The following is a 17,177-nucleotide window of genomic DNA, read 5'->3' on the forward strand; positions in this document are numbered from 1 at the left end:
CGTCTCTCACCAGGAGGTGCCCCTGTGTTGTCCCTTTCCTCCCCCATGGTGCTTCCCGGTCCAGGAACCTCCAGCGGACTATCTGACGTAGACCTGTTCTTCCCAAACCTTGGATGCCTGTGCTTGGGAAGAACCTGATAAATTCATTCAAACACAGACCCATAGAATTAGAGCTGCAATAGGACATTAGCGGGCCTGGAATGAGTAGTTGGGAAGGAAGGAAGAGAGGAGCATGTTGAAGTCTGGAACCTGGGTCTTTTCTCATATCCTGTATCATCCTACCAAATGCAGGGGTCAGACTTATTTAAAGTTAATTAGCTGGCTCAAGAGTGACTTAGCAGACATTGCATAGATACATGGTGTTTGCAGACTCCTGAGCCATGTGCAACAAGAATAAGTTAGGACTTCTGGCACCTGTGAAGAAGGATGTTCAGAATGAGTAATATTTTGATGGCAAGTAGCCTCAGACTTTATAGGCAAGAATAAATCTTGACGAACTTTCTTGGTGTTCATTCATTACTAAGACCTCAGAAGGGAGAAGAAGGATCTGATGATGAAGAAACGGAAAACGGCCCAAAACAAAAAAAGCGCCGTCCACCAAAGACAGAGAAGAGGAAGGCAGTAAGTGTTTAATTCTGTGATTTTTGTCCCCCTACATAAAAGATTGTAGTACACTAGAATACATTCTTTTCCAGCATTTTATTTAAGCACAGATTTTTCTTTTTGAAATGTGTTGGTTGCTGTTTGATTATATGATCACGGTGCAAACTCAGTTGAATAAGATGTCCTGACATGAGTGTTTTGACTCATCTGTTATATTTGATCTTTTTTTAGCTCAAGCCAGAACGTCTGCCTCCTTCAATGAAGGGAAAAATAAAATCCAAAGCCATAATATCATCAAGTGATGATTCTTCGGATGAGGATAAACTTAAGATTGCTGATGAAGGGTAGGAAATTTTTCCTTGGTCTGTTCTGCCAATGAGAGATAACCGAGCTCTTCCAGGGGGTGGTGTCTACAGACATTCAGAATATTCCAGTGTTTGACATACCACTATAGGCTGTCCGACAACACAGCCTCTAACAAAACGGGGCTGGCTGAAGCCCTGGTGATAGACTTGTTTACCTTTCTACCACATGTGTTGTGTGCTCAGGCTGACTTCGCAGGGTTCATGCTGTGACCCAAAGTTCTTAGGAAGTTGTCTAACCTGAAAAGGCAGGTTAACGGGGCCTGTGGTGGACCCATGTTTGCTAAATGTGTCCGCAACAGGATCAAGTGTGCTTTTTTTTATTGAGGAGCAGAAAAGTATTGAAGACACAAGCACAGAGTCAGGAAGCTAAATTAAAAAATGAAGCTTGTTTGAGTAACAAACAAAAGGCTGAAAGAAAGCAAAAGAAAGTAAGAAAGGTGGGAGGCAAGGAAGGAGGAAAGGGAAAGGAGAGGGAGAGAAAGAAAGAACGAACGAAAGAAAGGTAGATGGAAGGATGGATGGATGTGTGATAGGTAGGTAGATAACAGAGCTTGGTCACATAAATTCCTCAATTGAGGAATTTATGCTTTAGAAGCAGTGAAGAATCACAGATAAGCCCAAAACGATGTCATAGTAGGTTAAGTGTTATCACTTAGCTTTTTGCATTTAGGTTCTCCAGGGACCATACCTAATCTGGAGTTGGGCTGGAGGGGAAGTTGTAAGAGATGTTTTTGTGAAAGAGAGACTGTTTGAGTTGAGGGTTAGAAAAAGAGTAGGTAGTCCTGGTTGGTTAGAGGTGAGACAGAGGTGAGAGGTTAGCACACTGGGTGCTAAGGGTGCTGGTGAGAGGCTGGCCCTGTAGGGTGGAGATCTGTAGGGAGCCCTCTGTAAAGATTTGCAACTCCCTTTTTCTCTGAAGACACTGGCTGACAGAAATTTGGGTTGCTTTTCCCTAAAACACTGTTTGGCCCTTGCCGCAGTGTTGCCCTGGTCCATTGGTTATAGGCATGTGTGATTAGAGTGTTGAAATGTGTGGATTTAGAATAAGCATTGTTAAAATATGTAGCCAGAAAGAGTTATTGTGAGCGCCTGAGCTGCTGCCATATCTACACCTGAAGCCAAGGGCAGCTGGCCACATTGATATGAGCCGCTTCGCTCAGTTGAACTCCATCCTGACTACTGTGAAGTGCATGTTTATTTTGTCAGATGGAATGCAGTGAATTGGACTCCAGGGGCGCACTGGCCTTTAATGTGTATACAGAATGAATATATAGTGTCCTCTTCTTAGTCACTCTTCATATTTTCTAAGAGAACCTGAGTTAACATAATGCGTATGTAGGTTTCAGAAGAAAGTAATATATTCACCTCCTTAGACTGAACCCAGTAGGATTCAGTATTCCTTTCTTAGAATATCTGTCATGAGCCCTGGCCAGTTGGCTAAGTGGTAGAGTGTCAGCCTGGCGTGTGGAAGTCCCAGGTTCGATTCCCAGCCAGGGCACACAGGAGAAGCGCCAATTTGCTTCTCCACCCCTCCCCCTCTCCTTCCTCTCTGTCTCTGTCTTCCCCTCCCACAGCCAAGGTTCCACTGGAGCAGAGTTGGCCTGGGCACTGAGAATGGCTCCATGGCCTACACCTCAGGTGCTAGAATGGCTCTGATTGCAGTGGAACAACACCCCAGAGGGGCCAAGTATCACCCCCTGGTGGGCATGCTGGGTGGATCTCAGTCGGGCGCATGAGGGAGTCTGTCTGTTTGCCTCTCCTCACTTCTCACTTCGGAAAAATACAAAAAAAAAGAAAGAATATCTGTCATGAGAACCAAAACTGAGAAATATGCCAGAGGAGAAGTTGGTCCTTTCTAGAGCTTGGGGGTGAGTAGTGAAAGGAATGTTCTTTCCTCGGGAGCCTCCAGGAAGGCAAGAGTCCCTGGGTGCCACCACCATTCCAAGTATAAGCACGAGTCCTCTTTCCTGTCACCTAACACCTAATAAATAAAAGTAGACACGCTGCAGGACTCTGAGCTCCAAGCTCTCTATCTGGAGTACGCCTGGTGCTGGCGGAGGACACCAGCGCAGTACAGCCCCGGGCGGAGGGCACCAGCGCAGTACAGCCCCGGGCGGAGGGCACCAGCGCAGTACAGCCCCGGGCGGAGGGCACCAGCGCAGTACAGCCCGGGGCAGAGGGCTGGCGTTGCTCGGCAGACACTGGCAGCACAGGTGGTGGTAGGACAGGAAAGTGCCCCCCATCCAGCCTCGGACAGGGGCAGTTGTTCAAAGTTCCCACAGCCAAGGGAGAACCTGGGCTTTACCTTTGCTGCCATGTGTGTCTTTATAAAAATAAACAAAAATATCCCTTTTTCATACTTTTATGTATGAAATTGAGAAATGCTTTGTTCTGATGAAAGGTTTGTAATAAAAGCCTAGTGAGAATCATCCTTCACTATATTGTCTTAGAGCTAAAGTGTTTATTCTTTTTTTCTTTTTTATTATGAAATATATCAGTTATTAAAAAGTACACAAAACAAATATCACAAAATGAACATCTATATAAACACTGTTAACTTCAAGAAACAGAATATTAAGTGCCTTTATTTATTTATTTTTTTTTTTGCGACAGAGACCGAGACAGACAGAGAGAGGGACAGTTAGGGACAGACAGACAGGAAGGGAGAGAGATGAGAAACATCAGTTCTTTGTTGCAGCACCTTAGTTGTTCATTGATTGCTTTCTCATATGTGCCTTGACCAGGGGGCTACAGCAGACCGAGTAACCCCTTGCTCAAGCCAGCAACCTTGGGCTCAAGCTGGTGAGCTTTGCTCAAACCAGATGAGCCCGCGCTCAAGCTGGCGACCTCAGGGCCTCGAACCTGGGTCCTAAGTGTCCCAGTCCAATGCTCTATCCACTGCGCCACAATGAACACCTTAGTTTTTGAAAGCACATGCTCGACTTGTCAAGTTCTCCGTTGGCCAGAATCCTGGTGTCAAACCTAACCAGTGTTTGTCCTTTTGCCAGACATCCCCGCAACAGCAACAGTGACTCTGATGAGGCTGAACCACGGAATAAACGTGCCTCTTCAGAGAGCGATTCTGATGAGAACCAGAATAAGTCTGGCAGCGAGGCCAGCAGTCCCCGAAGGCCCCGAAGACAGCGGTCAGATGAGGATTCAGACAGTGACCAGCCGTCCAGAAAGAGAAGGCCCTCGGGTTCTGACCAATCTGACAACGAATCTCTGCAGTCTGGGCGGAGCCGCTCGGGAGCTTCTGAGATTGACTCTCCTCCGCCTTCCCCAGGTGCTGAGTCAGATCGAGATTCGGAGAGAGGATCTGAAAATGAGGGTTCTGGTCGAGGCTCTGGAAATGAATCAGAACCAGAGGGATCCAACAATGAGGCCTCGGATCGAGGCTCAGAACATGGGTCAGATGATAGCGACTAGGTTTTACTTCACAAATAAGCTTCATCTCTGGAGGGAACTTTTTAATATATATGAAAGCTGTGATAAAAATGTTTCAAATGTTTAGTTAAAACAGTTGTGAAATTTTTCCTAAGGCATTTTTTTTCTATCCATTTGTATATTGCTAAGCCCCAGGAGACATTTCCATTGCTAGAGTCCAATATTTGAATCTCTTGTGCAAATGAAGAATGTGACTATTCTTCATTATGGTACAATTCCACCTATCGCATGTGAAAACTGCAGTAAAAATAAACTCAGATGCTAAATCATTCCTACAAAGGTTTGGCTGAAACTGGCAGAAGTTGTACCCTCTTTGTGTGTTAAGCAGCATCCAGTTTTGATTCTTATTGCAATCTTTTACCAAGTGGTGCAGGAAACTTGGTGTTAATGTCTTTGTTTCATTTTAATCTTAGATTGAGAATATTTTTATTTTCTGAAGGAAGAGCTATCTACTGTATAATGGCACCAAAGTATAAATGAAAAATGAAAGGAAGGTTTTCTTAAGTAGTGTAATACTGCAGCCATGTAGATAAATAATTCATAGATATATAATTCATTAGGTTGAATAAGATGTGAAAAAATGCTTTTTTGTTAGTAGAATGCTAAGCTACATAATAAAATTGTTTTACCAACTTTTGTGTCTTTTTTTTTTTTTTTTTTTTTTTTTTGCTTGGTACATTTGTATAATATATGAACATTTAGTGTAAATAAATTAGGCAAGTATTTGGAAGAACCTGAGTTAAGCCAAAGGTTGTTGACTCACAACTCTTATAACTCTTTGTAGATTTGTGGAGTTTTTTTTAAGATACAAGAAAACTGCCCTGGCCGATGCTCAGTGGATAGAGCATTGGCCTGGCATTATGGATGTCCTGGGTTCAGTTCTTGGTCAGGGAACACAAGATAAATGACCATCTGCTTCTCTCCCTCTTCCTGTCCTGCAGCCAGTGGCTTGACTGGTTTGAGGGTCAGCCTCAGACACTGAGGATAACTGGTTGGTCCAAGTATGTCAGCCTCAGGCACTAAAAATAGCTTGATTGATTTGAGCATTGGCCACAGATGGGTTGCTGGCGGATCCCAATTGGGGTGCATGCAGGAGTCTGTCTCACTATCTCCCCTCCTCAAACAGAAAAAAATAATAAAGATACAAGAAAACTAAGGTACTAGTATGAGTTTTATTCTCCATTCAGTCTTAACAATTTGAAGAGCAAAATTTTTATGCAACACCTAACACTATAATTTGTAAAAGGTCTAATTAATATAATCTATAAGTATTAAATGCATTATTTAGGTATTGAGAATGGAGAGATAAAGGTTTTTTCTGTCCTGAAAAATCTAGTGGTGAAGGTAAATTTATTGTCCCCATAGTGTAAAAATTGGGGTAATGTTTGCACAGGTTGAGGGAGCACAAAGGACAAAGTCAAGGCCAAGTTTCCTGATGGGTGGGACGCCTGAGATGACTAAGGATTGGCCACGTGGAGAACTAAAGGAGGTGTTAACAGGCAGTGGTAGTCGCATGTGCAGCTCTAGTAACTGGAATGACGAAGGCAAGCTTTGAAAGGTGAAGAGCCTGAGATTCAGAAGTTCATGCAGTTATTAAAGGTGAGGTTTAAATTGCCTGCTTTTTCTAGTATCACATATAACAGATGAATTAGCTAATCCCCAAATGACAAAAATCCAAGTTAAAAAGCATTTCCCCACCTGGCCAGGTAGCTTGGTTGGTTAGAGCATCAGCCCGACGCACAGAGGTTGCCAGTTTGATTCCCAGGCAGCGCATATACAGACACAAATGGATGTTTCTGTCTCCCTCTCTAAAATCAATAACATTTAAAAATTCCCAACTGATAACTCACTTAACTTCAAACAGGATCTATGTAAACAAAAGTTCATTGGCAGGTGGTACCTTGGGGAGCTATTTATGGAGGGATTTAACCTAATGCGGATAGTAATTTCTCCACTTTCCCACCTGCTCCAGGGTTTGGCTACACAGGTGCTTGTGAGGGTCTTCCTCATTTGCAGTTTTGGAGGCAGTTCCACCTCACTGGACATTTCTCCCAGGTGTGCCCTCAAATGAGCCCATCCGCAGGATTCTCCCACAGGCACGTTGCCCACATCAAAAGCCACTGTGGTTTCTTCAGGTGTAGCTCCCCTCTGGCCATCGTTTGGAACCTGGAGATGCCAGCTAATGGGGAATGTCCCTCTGAGGAGGGAGAAGGTCCCTCAGTCTGACAAAGGAAACCTGGCTGGCCTGTTCTCTGCTTTGCTGCACTGGAACTCAGCAATGTCATTGTCCTGCACCTGCATGCCAAGATTAGCCTTTTTTAAATTTTTTTTAAGTGTAATTGACATACAACATTAGTTTCAGGTATATAATATAATGATTTGATATTGTATATATCGCAGAATGATCACATTAAAACTAGTTAATATCCATCACCATACATGGTTACAAAAATGGAAAACAGTATAGAGGTTCCTCAAAATATTAAAAATAGAACTATCATATGACCTAGCAATTCCACTTCTGGGGGTTTATCAAATAAACAAACAAAAAAGCAACTCAAGGCCCTGGCTGGTTGGCTCAGCGGTAGAGCGTCTGCCTGGCGTGCGGGGGACCCAGGTTCGATTCCCGGCCAGGGCACATAGGAGAAGCGCCCATTTGCTTCTCCACCGCCCCCCTCCTTCCTCTCTGTCTCTCTCTTCCCCTCCCGCAGCCAAGGCTCCATTGGAGCAAAGATGGCCCGGGCGCTAGGGATGGCTCCTTGGCCTCTGCCCCAGGCGCTAGAGTGGCTCTGGTCGCGGCAGAGCGAGGCCCCGGAGGGGCAGAGCATCGCCCCCTGGTGAGCAGAGCATCGCCCCTGGTGGGCGTGCCCAGTGGATCCCGGTCGGGCGCATGCGGGAGCCTGTCTGACTGTCTCTCCCCGTTTCCAGCTTCAGAAAAATACAAAAAAAAAAAAAAAAAAAAGGCAACTCAAAAAGATATCTGTGTTTATTGCAGTATTATTTACAACCTTAAGTTACAAAAACAATTATAAGCGTCCATGGATGGAGGATTAGATAAACAAGGTGTGATATATTAATATATTGGAAGGCAGACCCTCAGGCCACAGCTATGATGATAAACTAATAGGCCTCTTTCCCACAAAGGCTGAGTTCCTGGTCTGTCACACCCTGAGAATGACAGCTACATGAGCTACTGCTGGGTGAAGTCGGGAGAGCAGGGATTCTGCACCAGCCTGTGTTCTCAGAGAGCAGCTCCACGGATCCCTAGATGTGTGCCAGACCGGAAGCCTTCCCCTCAGGCCACAGCTCCGAGAGGAGCAAATAGGCCTCTCACAGGAAGATGGGTTGAGGCGGGACTGCTGTCTTTGAAGTGCCCGGGGTGGTAGCCTGCCAAGAACTGTCTCTGATGTTACAGTTTCATGAGACCAAGGAACACAAGCCCCTCTGGCCTCCAGAGCCAGGGGATTAAGGGTTGTCCCCAGGGCAGCAACCACAAAAATTGAGCCATCAGATGTCAAAATCAGGGTACCATTCCCTGTTTAGAAGCTCTCCTCTGGGAGATACTGGGGCTCTGGAGGGCATCAGAGGGAGGGCATGAAAATAGGGAAATAACAAAGGGGGAGTGCAAAAATGGCACCCACCAAAAAAATGCAAAAAGAAAAAGATGTCACCTGCAGCCTTTAGTAAGGCAGAGGGAGTATACAAAAATGGCCCACATCAGCTCCCAACCAGAATGGTACCCCATCAGGGCCCTGCCCTTCCTCTGCCACTTTAAATTCACAAGCAAGCCTCCTCCACCTAAAGTCAGCACCTTTCAAAGGCCGCTCCTGCCCTGGGCCCTGAGGTGAGTGAGTGCCCGGGCCACATGAGACTTTGGGCTACCAACCCCATTGGTTCTCACAGGTAGATGTTTTGGGGGCTCATCTCTCAGGTCTTAAAAGTTGAGTGTGCTATGTGGGGTGTAAACTCTGTGCTCCTCAGAGAAGCTTTTGTTCTGAGTTCCCTCTTGATTGTGGTTCGGAGTGGGATTTACGGGAGATTATGTCAGCCTTTCCTCTCCCTTTGATATGGGTATCTTCTCACTTGCCTGAATTGCAGGAGTCATTCTGCTAGTTTTCAGGGGTTGTTTTTATTTATTTATTTATTTATTTATTTATTTATTTATGGCAGAGAAAGAGAGAGTCAGAGAGAGGGACAGATAGGGACAGACAGGAAGGGAGAGAGATGAGAAGCATCAATTCTTCGTTGTGGTTTCTTAGTTATTCATTGATTGATTTCTCATATGTACCTTGACAGGGGGGATGGGCGGGGGGAGGGCTACAGCAGACTAAGTGACTCTTTGCTTGAGCTAACGACCCTGGGCTCAAGCTGGTGAGCTTTGCTCAAACCCGATGATCCTGCGCTCAAGCTGGTGACCTCAGGGTCTCGAACCTGGGTCCTCAGCATCCCAGTCCAGTGCTCTATCCACTGTGCCACCACCTGGTCAGGTTTCAGGGGTTGTTTTTAAAAGGAAAAGTTGTTCCACATGCAGCTGTAGTTTTGGTGCATCCTTGGAGGAGGTGAGTTCAGGATCTTCCTGTGTTGCCATCTTGACTAGATAGAACCTCAGTGTTGGGCAAACCAATGTGTTTCATATATGTTAGGTTGGCTCGCTTATATTTTGCCTAATTGGTGCATTGACATGGGGCAGTGTCACGTGTGTGTAGTCCCTGGAAGGCTGTGGGTGCTTGCCCTCAGGGTGGCAGATTGCAAATTGCTGATTGCCTTCTTCTGGTTAGGAGGGGCCATTATTTGCTACTGTTTGCTGGAGAAGGGGTTTTTTCCCCCCAGCCTGTTTTGCTGGAGAGGGCTGAGACTGGTGGGGGTCTAGGAGTCTGTCTGAGTCTGGAGTGCTGAGGGACTTGAGAGCCCTAAGAAAAAGGGAAGTGGTCTTCCCTGCCTGTTTGCTCGTCTGCAGTTACAGGACTTTAATAAACAAAGTGGCCCACCGTTTTTGGCTCCACAGTTCTTTTACCATCTGCCTGAATCCAATGAGAACCTGCATGGCCACGACAGCAGCGCCCACTCACCTTACACTCAGCCTTCCATTTCTCAGCGGGGTTGGTGTCGGCAGGAGAAGGCAGCAATGCCTCAATGGTGAGTTAAGAGCAGACATACTGGAATCTAGGAGTCCTGGCGTATTCCTGGAATCCTGCTTGGAGATGCTGACAGGCTATGTGACCTTGGGCAAGTCACTTCCCTAGTGTGGCCACTTTCTTCATCTAAAATGAGCCATTTCCACTGGGGTGTGCACCTGAAACTAATATTATGAAGTAATCGGCTATAATTTTTTTTTTTTTTTTGTATTTTTCCGAAGCTAGAAACGGGGAGAGACAGTCAGACAGACTCCCGCATGCGCCCAACCGGGATCCACCCGGCACGCCCACCAGGGGGCGACGCTCTGCCCACCAGGGGGCGATGATCTGCCCCTCCAGGGGCATCGCTCTGTTGCAACCAGAGCCACTCTAGCGCCTGGGGCAGAGGCCAAGGAGCCATCCCCAGCGCCCGGCCATCTTTGCTCCAATGGAGCCTCGGCTGCGGGAGGGGAAGAGAGAGACAGAGGAAGGAGAAGGGGAGGGGCGGAGAAGCAAATGGGCGCTTCTCCTGTGTGCCCTGGCCGGGAATCGAACCCAGGACTTCTGCATGCCAGGCCGACGCTCTACCACTGAGCCAACCGGCCAGGGCAATCGGCTGTAATTTAAAAATAAAAATGATTTCAAAATGAAAAAATAAAATCAGACATTTCTCTTACATTGTAAGTTTCTTTTCTTTCCATTTTATTTTGTATTTGTTTCGAGTGTACAGCTTAGTGGGAAGAAAATCATATTTATGCAGTATTCCCCTCTATATGAACAGTACCCCAACAGGCACCATATACAGTTATCACGATATTATTGTCTATATTTTCTATGCTTTACTTACTTTCCTGTGACTATTTTATAACTACCAATTTGTGCTTCTTGCTAAAAATATAGGACACTTAATAAATCTGCATGCCATCTTTGTGTAAGGGCCAAGCTAATCTTCTCCCTATCGTCCCAATTTTAGTATAAGTGCTGCCAAAGTGAGCACTGCACTGTAAGTTTTGAAAGCCTCAGTTGGATCTGTCATGATTAGAGAATGTGAATTGTATTGTCTTTTATGTTAATTTAGAACTAGAACAAGTATTACAACCATAATTAGAGCTATTCTATTTTAAAATAAATTTTGCCTAAATTTAGGCAAGAAAAAACACATTGTTATTCTGACTCTGTAATTAAATCACTTCTCCCACTGACATTACTGTGGTTATAACATAAGGTTTCCTAAGTGAGCAACTATTCCATTATAGCAGAAGACTATACCTAATTCATAGGTTTGTTGCAAGAAATTAGGAAGGCGGGTTCAGTGATGAGCATGTGGTGAATTCCCGGAAAAACCCTCCCTAGGATCGAATCGGTTCTGAATGTCTGACAGCACTCATCAAGCTCACTGAGCCTTGTTCAGACCAAGTGGGGACTAGGTCAGTTACTCTTTCATAGGTCCTTCTTTTAAAAGTTTTTGCTTCTTCCTAGTTTCCCTTGAGAAAAAATATTTTTAATCCCCAGGTAATATGATTTACCTGGAGTTTTTTAAGTATCCCTTGCTTTGATTCCACTAATGAACAATTTCTTCCTTGGGATAATAAATAGTATTTTGTAAATAAATAGTTCAATTGGAAGACTCAGTATTATTGGACTCAGCTCACCCATTCTTTTTATCATGCATACAGAAGAATATAAAATGTAGAATAAAGAATAATAAAATGAAGAAATAATAAATGAAGAATAAAAAGAATAATAAAATGTAGAAATAATACAACACCTATACCTCTAGAAGCTTCCTGTGCACCCTTCTCAGCCATACTCCTGTCCATTCCCATATAGGGTACTTCTGAGTGAGGTATTGAACCTTCTTTTGATGTTTCAGGGTCATAATCTGACATTGGTTATTGTTGTCTGCTTCTATAGAAAGTGAAGTGTGTTGGGCTCCTTGCCTCTGCCCTAAACTACTCCAGACTATTGATTGAAATTATCTATTCATATGTCCCCATCAGACACGGAGCTCCAGGACATGGATTATATCTTTTTCATCTGTTTTCCAAGGGCCAAACATAAGATTTGGCAAGAAGTGGGTACTAATTTATATTTTGTTCTTAAAATAAAATTTCTCATCTGAAAATAGAGGTTGTAGGAAAGGGTTGGACTCTCCATATAGCGGTCTTGGGTAGCTCCACACTTCTCTCCTACAATGCATTTTAACAAATTTATTTTGTTGGAGTGATGCTTATGCTTGGACTGTCAACGGCAGCCATTTGGTGTCCCTGGACTCAGACATGAGTCACAGACGTAATGACTATCAGATGTGCTGCCAGAAGCTTCATGTGGCTGTCAATTGTCAGGTTGCTGTTTCTTAGAAACCATTCTTACAGTTCACTCGATTTTGTTCTCATTTTGACAACTGTGAAGGCATTGTTAGTCAAACGACCGAAAGATGATCATCTTTGAACATGATCCTGATAAACAAACTTGTAAGTTGGCCTTTAGTCCCGAACAGCCTGGATTCATCTGAGTGGGATGGGGAGTCTATGATAGCATCTTCTCCAGAGAAGGATTAATGCCAAAACCTTTGTTCTCTCCTGGACTGTTTTGTTCTTTGAAACAATGCTGCTTTGATTTCTCCAATGGGAGCTAGTACTTCAATTTCCTTAACTGGAAAGAAGTGGAGACTTCATTTCCTGCCTCAGACTGCTGCTGAATTGTCTTGGGTCTTGTGTGTGTGTGTGTGTGTGTGTGTGTGTGTGTGTGTGTGTGTGTGTGTGTGTGTGTGAGAGAGAGAGAGAGAGAGAGAGAGAGAGAACACATGGTGCCTATATGGACACACTCTTCACTAACCTCTCCTCCTCTTGCTTAGAGTGGCAGCTGCAGCAATGCAGGAGACCACTCTTGGGCCAAGGAGGTAGGAGAAGGGAGTTCCACTCTGTATCTTGGCCTTGAGTAAATTATGTGAGGGCCAAAAATTTAATGGATGTTAAAACCTTGTTTCAGCAACCTGCAGCCCTCTTGCTGGTCTAGTCTGAACTCTCTGGCATCGGAACCAGGCATTCTTCTTTTCCATGATCCACAGAAATCAAGTTTCCACTCTTTTTTTTCCCTCCATTTTTCTGAAGCTGGAAACAGGGAGAGACAGTCAAACAAACTCCCGCATGCGCCCGACCGGGATCCACCCGGCACGCCCACCATGGGGCGACGCTCTGCCCACCAGGGGGCGATGCTCTGCCCATCCTGGGCGTCGCCATATTGCGACCAGAGCCACTCTAGTGCCTGAGGCAGAGGCCACAGAGCCATCCCCAGCGCCCGGGCCATCTTTGCTCCAATGGAGCCTTGGCTGCGGGAGGGGAAGAGAGAGACAGAGAGGAAAGCGCGGCGGAGGGGTGGAGAAGCAAATGGGCGCTTCTCCTGTGTGCCCTGGCCAGGAATCGAACCCGGGTCCTCCACACGCTAGGCCGACGCTCTACCGCTGAGCCAACCGGCCAGGGCACAAGTTTCCACTCTTTTGATCATCCAAGAAGACTTGGGGACTTTTTCTGCTGGAATCTTACATTGCACACAGCTCATCTTCACAGCCCCTTTTCAAGGCAACTTCGAAGCTTTCATTTGTCACATGTGCTAGTGTTGTAAAGTACCCGTATCTCACTTCTGTGGGTTTACATAGAGACACCAAGTCCAGATGAATTTTGAAGGGTTTTATTAAAGAAGGAGATTTATTAAATATGCCGGCCACATATGGCTGACACAGGGGCATTTGCAGACACAAATCGTGTGTGCCAAATACATTTCAGAGGCTGGTTATATACCCTTGATCACACACAGGTTGGAGGGAGCATTACATCATGACACAATTATTAGCAAGCTTACAACATTTGTTTAGGAGATTCACAAAAACATTAAAACTTTCAAAGTAATACAATCAAAGATATTTACAAATTTTTAGTATCTATCTCTCCTCCTTTGCCTAGAGGTATGTTACTCTCAGGATTCCAGGAAGGAAGGGAGGGCCTAAATCAGTGTAGAGTGGTATGTAAATTCTGTCTCTTATTGAAAGAGAAAAGAAGTTCCTCAGACAACCTTTATTCTATAGTTAAAACTAAATGCTTCATTGTCCTTGCAAGCCAGAAACTTCTACATTCTTCTTCCTCCCCTCCCCAAAGGAAGGACGAGACATAAAGCTGACCTTTCCTCCTAGAATATCAAATATTAATTTTGCAACTTTTTGATACCTTACCACATTCCCCACTGGTTTTATCTCCTAAGTAAAATCCTTGACTTAATTTACTGAAGAGCATGAGGCTGTAATAGATATTAAACAGACAGTGTGACATTCGAATAAAAAGCTATAAAATATATTAATAGGCTTTAGAAATAACTTCAAAGGAACTAGTCCAGTAAACAGGTGAGCCCAGACTCCCAGGATGGCTAGGAGCTGAAGAGTCCTTGAGATAGAGAAGTCGTTAGACTCCCAGGATGGCTAGGAGCTAAGGAGTCCTTGAGATAAAGAAGCCACAAGAACTCCTAAGACAGTAAATGTAACCACATCCTAGGGGATAGATAGGGATATTTCCAGCTGGAGCTTTCAACTGTATGACTGGTTACTAAGGCACGTGACTAGAATTTAATTTAGGGGAGCCAATTGCTAAATGCCAAATTTGCTTCTGTATGAGGCTTGCTTGCTTAGCTTATAAAAAGATTTAGCTGTGAGCGCTAGGGGCGGCTCCCATTTGCAGCTCCTTGTGGGCACGGTGTCTCCAGACATCTCGGGAGTTCGCCCCTGCGCAGGTTAAACTGGCCAATAAAGTAACATCTTAACTCCTGAAAGTCTCCGACATTTGTTCTCGTACCCGGTGGATGCTACATTTTGGGGGCTCGTCCGGGATTCTCCCTTGGCGGAGTTTTGGGTTGGAGACCGGAAGGACAGCTCGAGCTGAGTAAGTATTCACGGAGGATCCTCATTTGGTTTGGTTTTGTATTCTGGCTCCGGAGCTCTTACAGTCTGTGGTGGCAGACAGGACACTGTCAGTGACCCGCCCAGACACTCGGGCCAAAGGGCAGGACGCTGCCGGCCGAGGTTTCTGTTTCTGTCTGAAATCGATCGATCGTTTCAAAGTAGTGAGCTCACTCGCGCTGCGCCGCGCTGCTGTCTGGTTGTTTGTTTAGCCTGAATGACTGTGTGGGAAATTTTGTGTATTGCCCTCCTGGGATTTGCTGCATTGTTGTGTTTAGTGTTAATTTGTTTGCCAGTACAGTGTGATCAGCGCTCATCTATTTAGATTACCCTGCTTATAGGGTGGGGAATCCTGTGTGTTGTCTTTGTAGGACTAGAAGCATACCTGGCTAAGAAGAACAAGCACCGTGAGATGGGACAGCAAGAATCTACTCTTAAGTCCCCTCTTGATTGCATTTTAAGTAACTTCTCTGATTTTCAGAAGAGAGCTCAGGGTTATGGGGGACCTCCACCCGATCGAGAAACTCTCCGAACCTTAAGCCAAGTAGAGTGGCCATCTCTTAAGGTTGGATGGCCATCTGAAGGAACTTTTGATCTGCCCATAGTTTTTGCAGTAAGAGCTATTATATATCAGGTACCTCACCCAGACCAATATGTGTATATAGATGTTTGGATAGATATAGCTACAGATAAACCTGGGTACATTAAGAGGTGCATAAAAGCAAATCAAAGGGTTAAGAGAGCTATTTGTGTGAGTGCTGCGGACATTAAGCCTCGCCCTCCCTCCGCTCCACCTGCACCTGAAAAAGAGCATCCCAAATCGTATCCGGTCCTTTCTGATGTTACTGAGGATATAGCAGACCCTGTAAATTATCCTCCTCCTTATCAGAAGCCCAGGGAGCCAGATTCAACTGTGCCCGAGAATGTCCAGAGTCCTCCCCACACCCGGGGGGGAACTCCTTATGCTCAACCTTCCTTTGCCGGAGGTGCCCCAATGTTACCTCTTAGGGAGGTGTTGCCCCCGCTAGATGAAGGATCACATGCACCGTCCCGAATGATTTATATTCCTTTTTCTACTAGTGACATTTATAATTAGAAACATCAGACCCCGCCATTTTCAGAGAAACCTCAGGGGTTAATTTCTTTGCTTGAGACTGTTTTCAGGACCCATCAACCAACTTGGGATGATTGTCAGCAGCTTTTGCACACTTTGTTCACAACGGAAGAAAGAACCCGCATCAGCCAAGAAGCTGAAAAAGTATTTAGGGAAGAAGGGGGCACTGAAAGGGACCTAGAGAGGACTCTCCCCAGGAGCCCCCCCAGTTGGGATCCAAACAATGACAGGGATAGGGAATCGCTTACCCAATATCGCCAGGCTCTATTAAGGGGAATAAGGGCAGCTGCTAAGAGACCAACCAACTTTAGTAAGGTAGGTGAGGTAACTCAGGGGAGGGATGAGTCCCCTGCTGCATATTTAGAGCGGCTAATGGAGGCCTACCGGGTTTATACCCCTATTGATCCTGAGGCAGAGGAAAATCGCAAGCTAATAAACATAACCTTTGTCACTCAGGCAGCCCCAGACATTAGAAAGAAGCTCCAGAAAATAGAAGGATTTGAGGGAAAGAATAGGAGTGAATTATTAGAAATAGCACAGAGAGTCTTTGTCAATCGCGATGACCCTGAGTTAGGGAGAGCAGCTGTAAAACTACTCTTGGCACAGCAATCAAAAGGAAAGAAAGGGAAACAGCAGCCCTTTAAGGGAAAGAAGGAAACTTTCCCGCAGAAGCAATTAGATAGAGACCAGTGTGCTTATTGCAAAGAGAAGGGACATTGGAAGAAGGATTGCCCTAAGCTACAGGCCGTAAATCAGGAACAAGGCTCACAAGTTTTGCTCCAATTAGATTGACGGGGCCAAGGCTCCATTTCCATTGGCCCCCAGGAGCCTATGGTCACACTGTCAATTGAAGGGAAACCAACTACCTTTCTAGTTGACACGGGGGCCACTTATTCCGTCCTAAAGAGACCACTTGGGACATTACAAAAGGAATCCACAAAGGTAATAGGGGTCACTGGCAAAGCTGTCACATATCCTCGAGCCACTGCACGGATTACGGACCTGGCGCGAGGGACTATTACTCATTCCTTCCTGATTATTCCAGACTGCCCTTACCCGCTGTTGGGACGAGATCTGTTGCAAAAATTTCAAGCAACAATAACCTTCAACCAGGAGAAGGATGCAGAAGGCAAGGTATTAGTGACTGTGCCAATATCAGAAGAATACCTGATTGCCTCCCTCCCGGAAGGTAAGAGCGGGTTTAAGGGCGTCCCCGAGGAAGTAAAGCAGCAGGTTCCTGGAGTTTGGGCAGAGAACAATCCTCCGGGATTGGCAATACATCAGCCGCCTGTAGTAGTGCTGTTGCGGAGCGATGCTAGCCCAGTACACATCAGACAGTATCCTGTGCCTGCTCGGGCTAAACAGGGTATAGCGCAGCACTTGAGGCGCTTATTGGAAGCCGGGATTCTCCGGGAATGCCAATCTGCCTGGAACACTCCTTTGCTACCAGTACAAAAGCCTGGAACTCAAGACTATCGCCCAGTGCAGGACCTGCGTGAAGTGAATGCTCGGGTAGAGACCATACATCCTACTGTGCCAAACCCCTATACCCTATTAAGTTCATTGCCACCGACTCATGTTTTCTATTC

The 17,177-nt window shown here is 45.4% G+C and overlaps 1 protein-coding gene and 1 non-coding gene across 2 annotated transcripts in view; one reads left to right on the forward strand and one right to left on the reverse strand.

The window, feature by feature from the left end:
* The window catches only part of CTR9 (CTR9 homolog, Paf1/RNA polymerase II complex component), a 42,953-nt gene extending 37,905 nt beyond the window's left edge, over positions 1 to 5,048 (forward strand). The window contains exons 23-25 of the mRNA XM_066250957.1: positions 525 to 621; positions 835 to 947; positions 3,977 to 5,048. Coding sequence (XP_066107054.1) covers positions 525 to 621; positions 835 to 947; positions 3,977 to 4,397 — 631 coding nt within the window. The 3' untranslated portion in view covers positions 4,398 to 5,048. The remainder of the gene's footprint in view (positions 1 to 524; positions 622 to 834; positions 948 to 3,976) is intronic.
* Positions 5,049 to 10,419: 5,371 nt separating this feature from the next.
* Positions 10,420 to 10,526, reverse strand: LOC136321669 (U6 spliceosomal RNA). The gene has a single exon (XR_010728808.1). It is a non-coding gene; the product is annotated as a U6 spliceosomal RNA (small nuclear RNA).
* Positions 10,527 to 17,177: the final 6,651 nt, after the last annotated feature.

Source organism: Saccopteryx bilineata, chromosome 1 (genome assembly GCF_036850765.1).
Source record: "Saccopteryx bilineata isolate mSacBil1 chromosome 1, mSacBil1_pri_phased_curated, whole genome shotgun sequence".
In the NCBI taxonomy this organism is placed as follows: Eukaryota; Metazoa; Chordata; class Mammalia; order Chiroptera; family Emballonuridae; genus Saccopteryx; species Saccopteryx bilineata.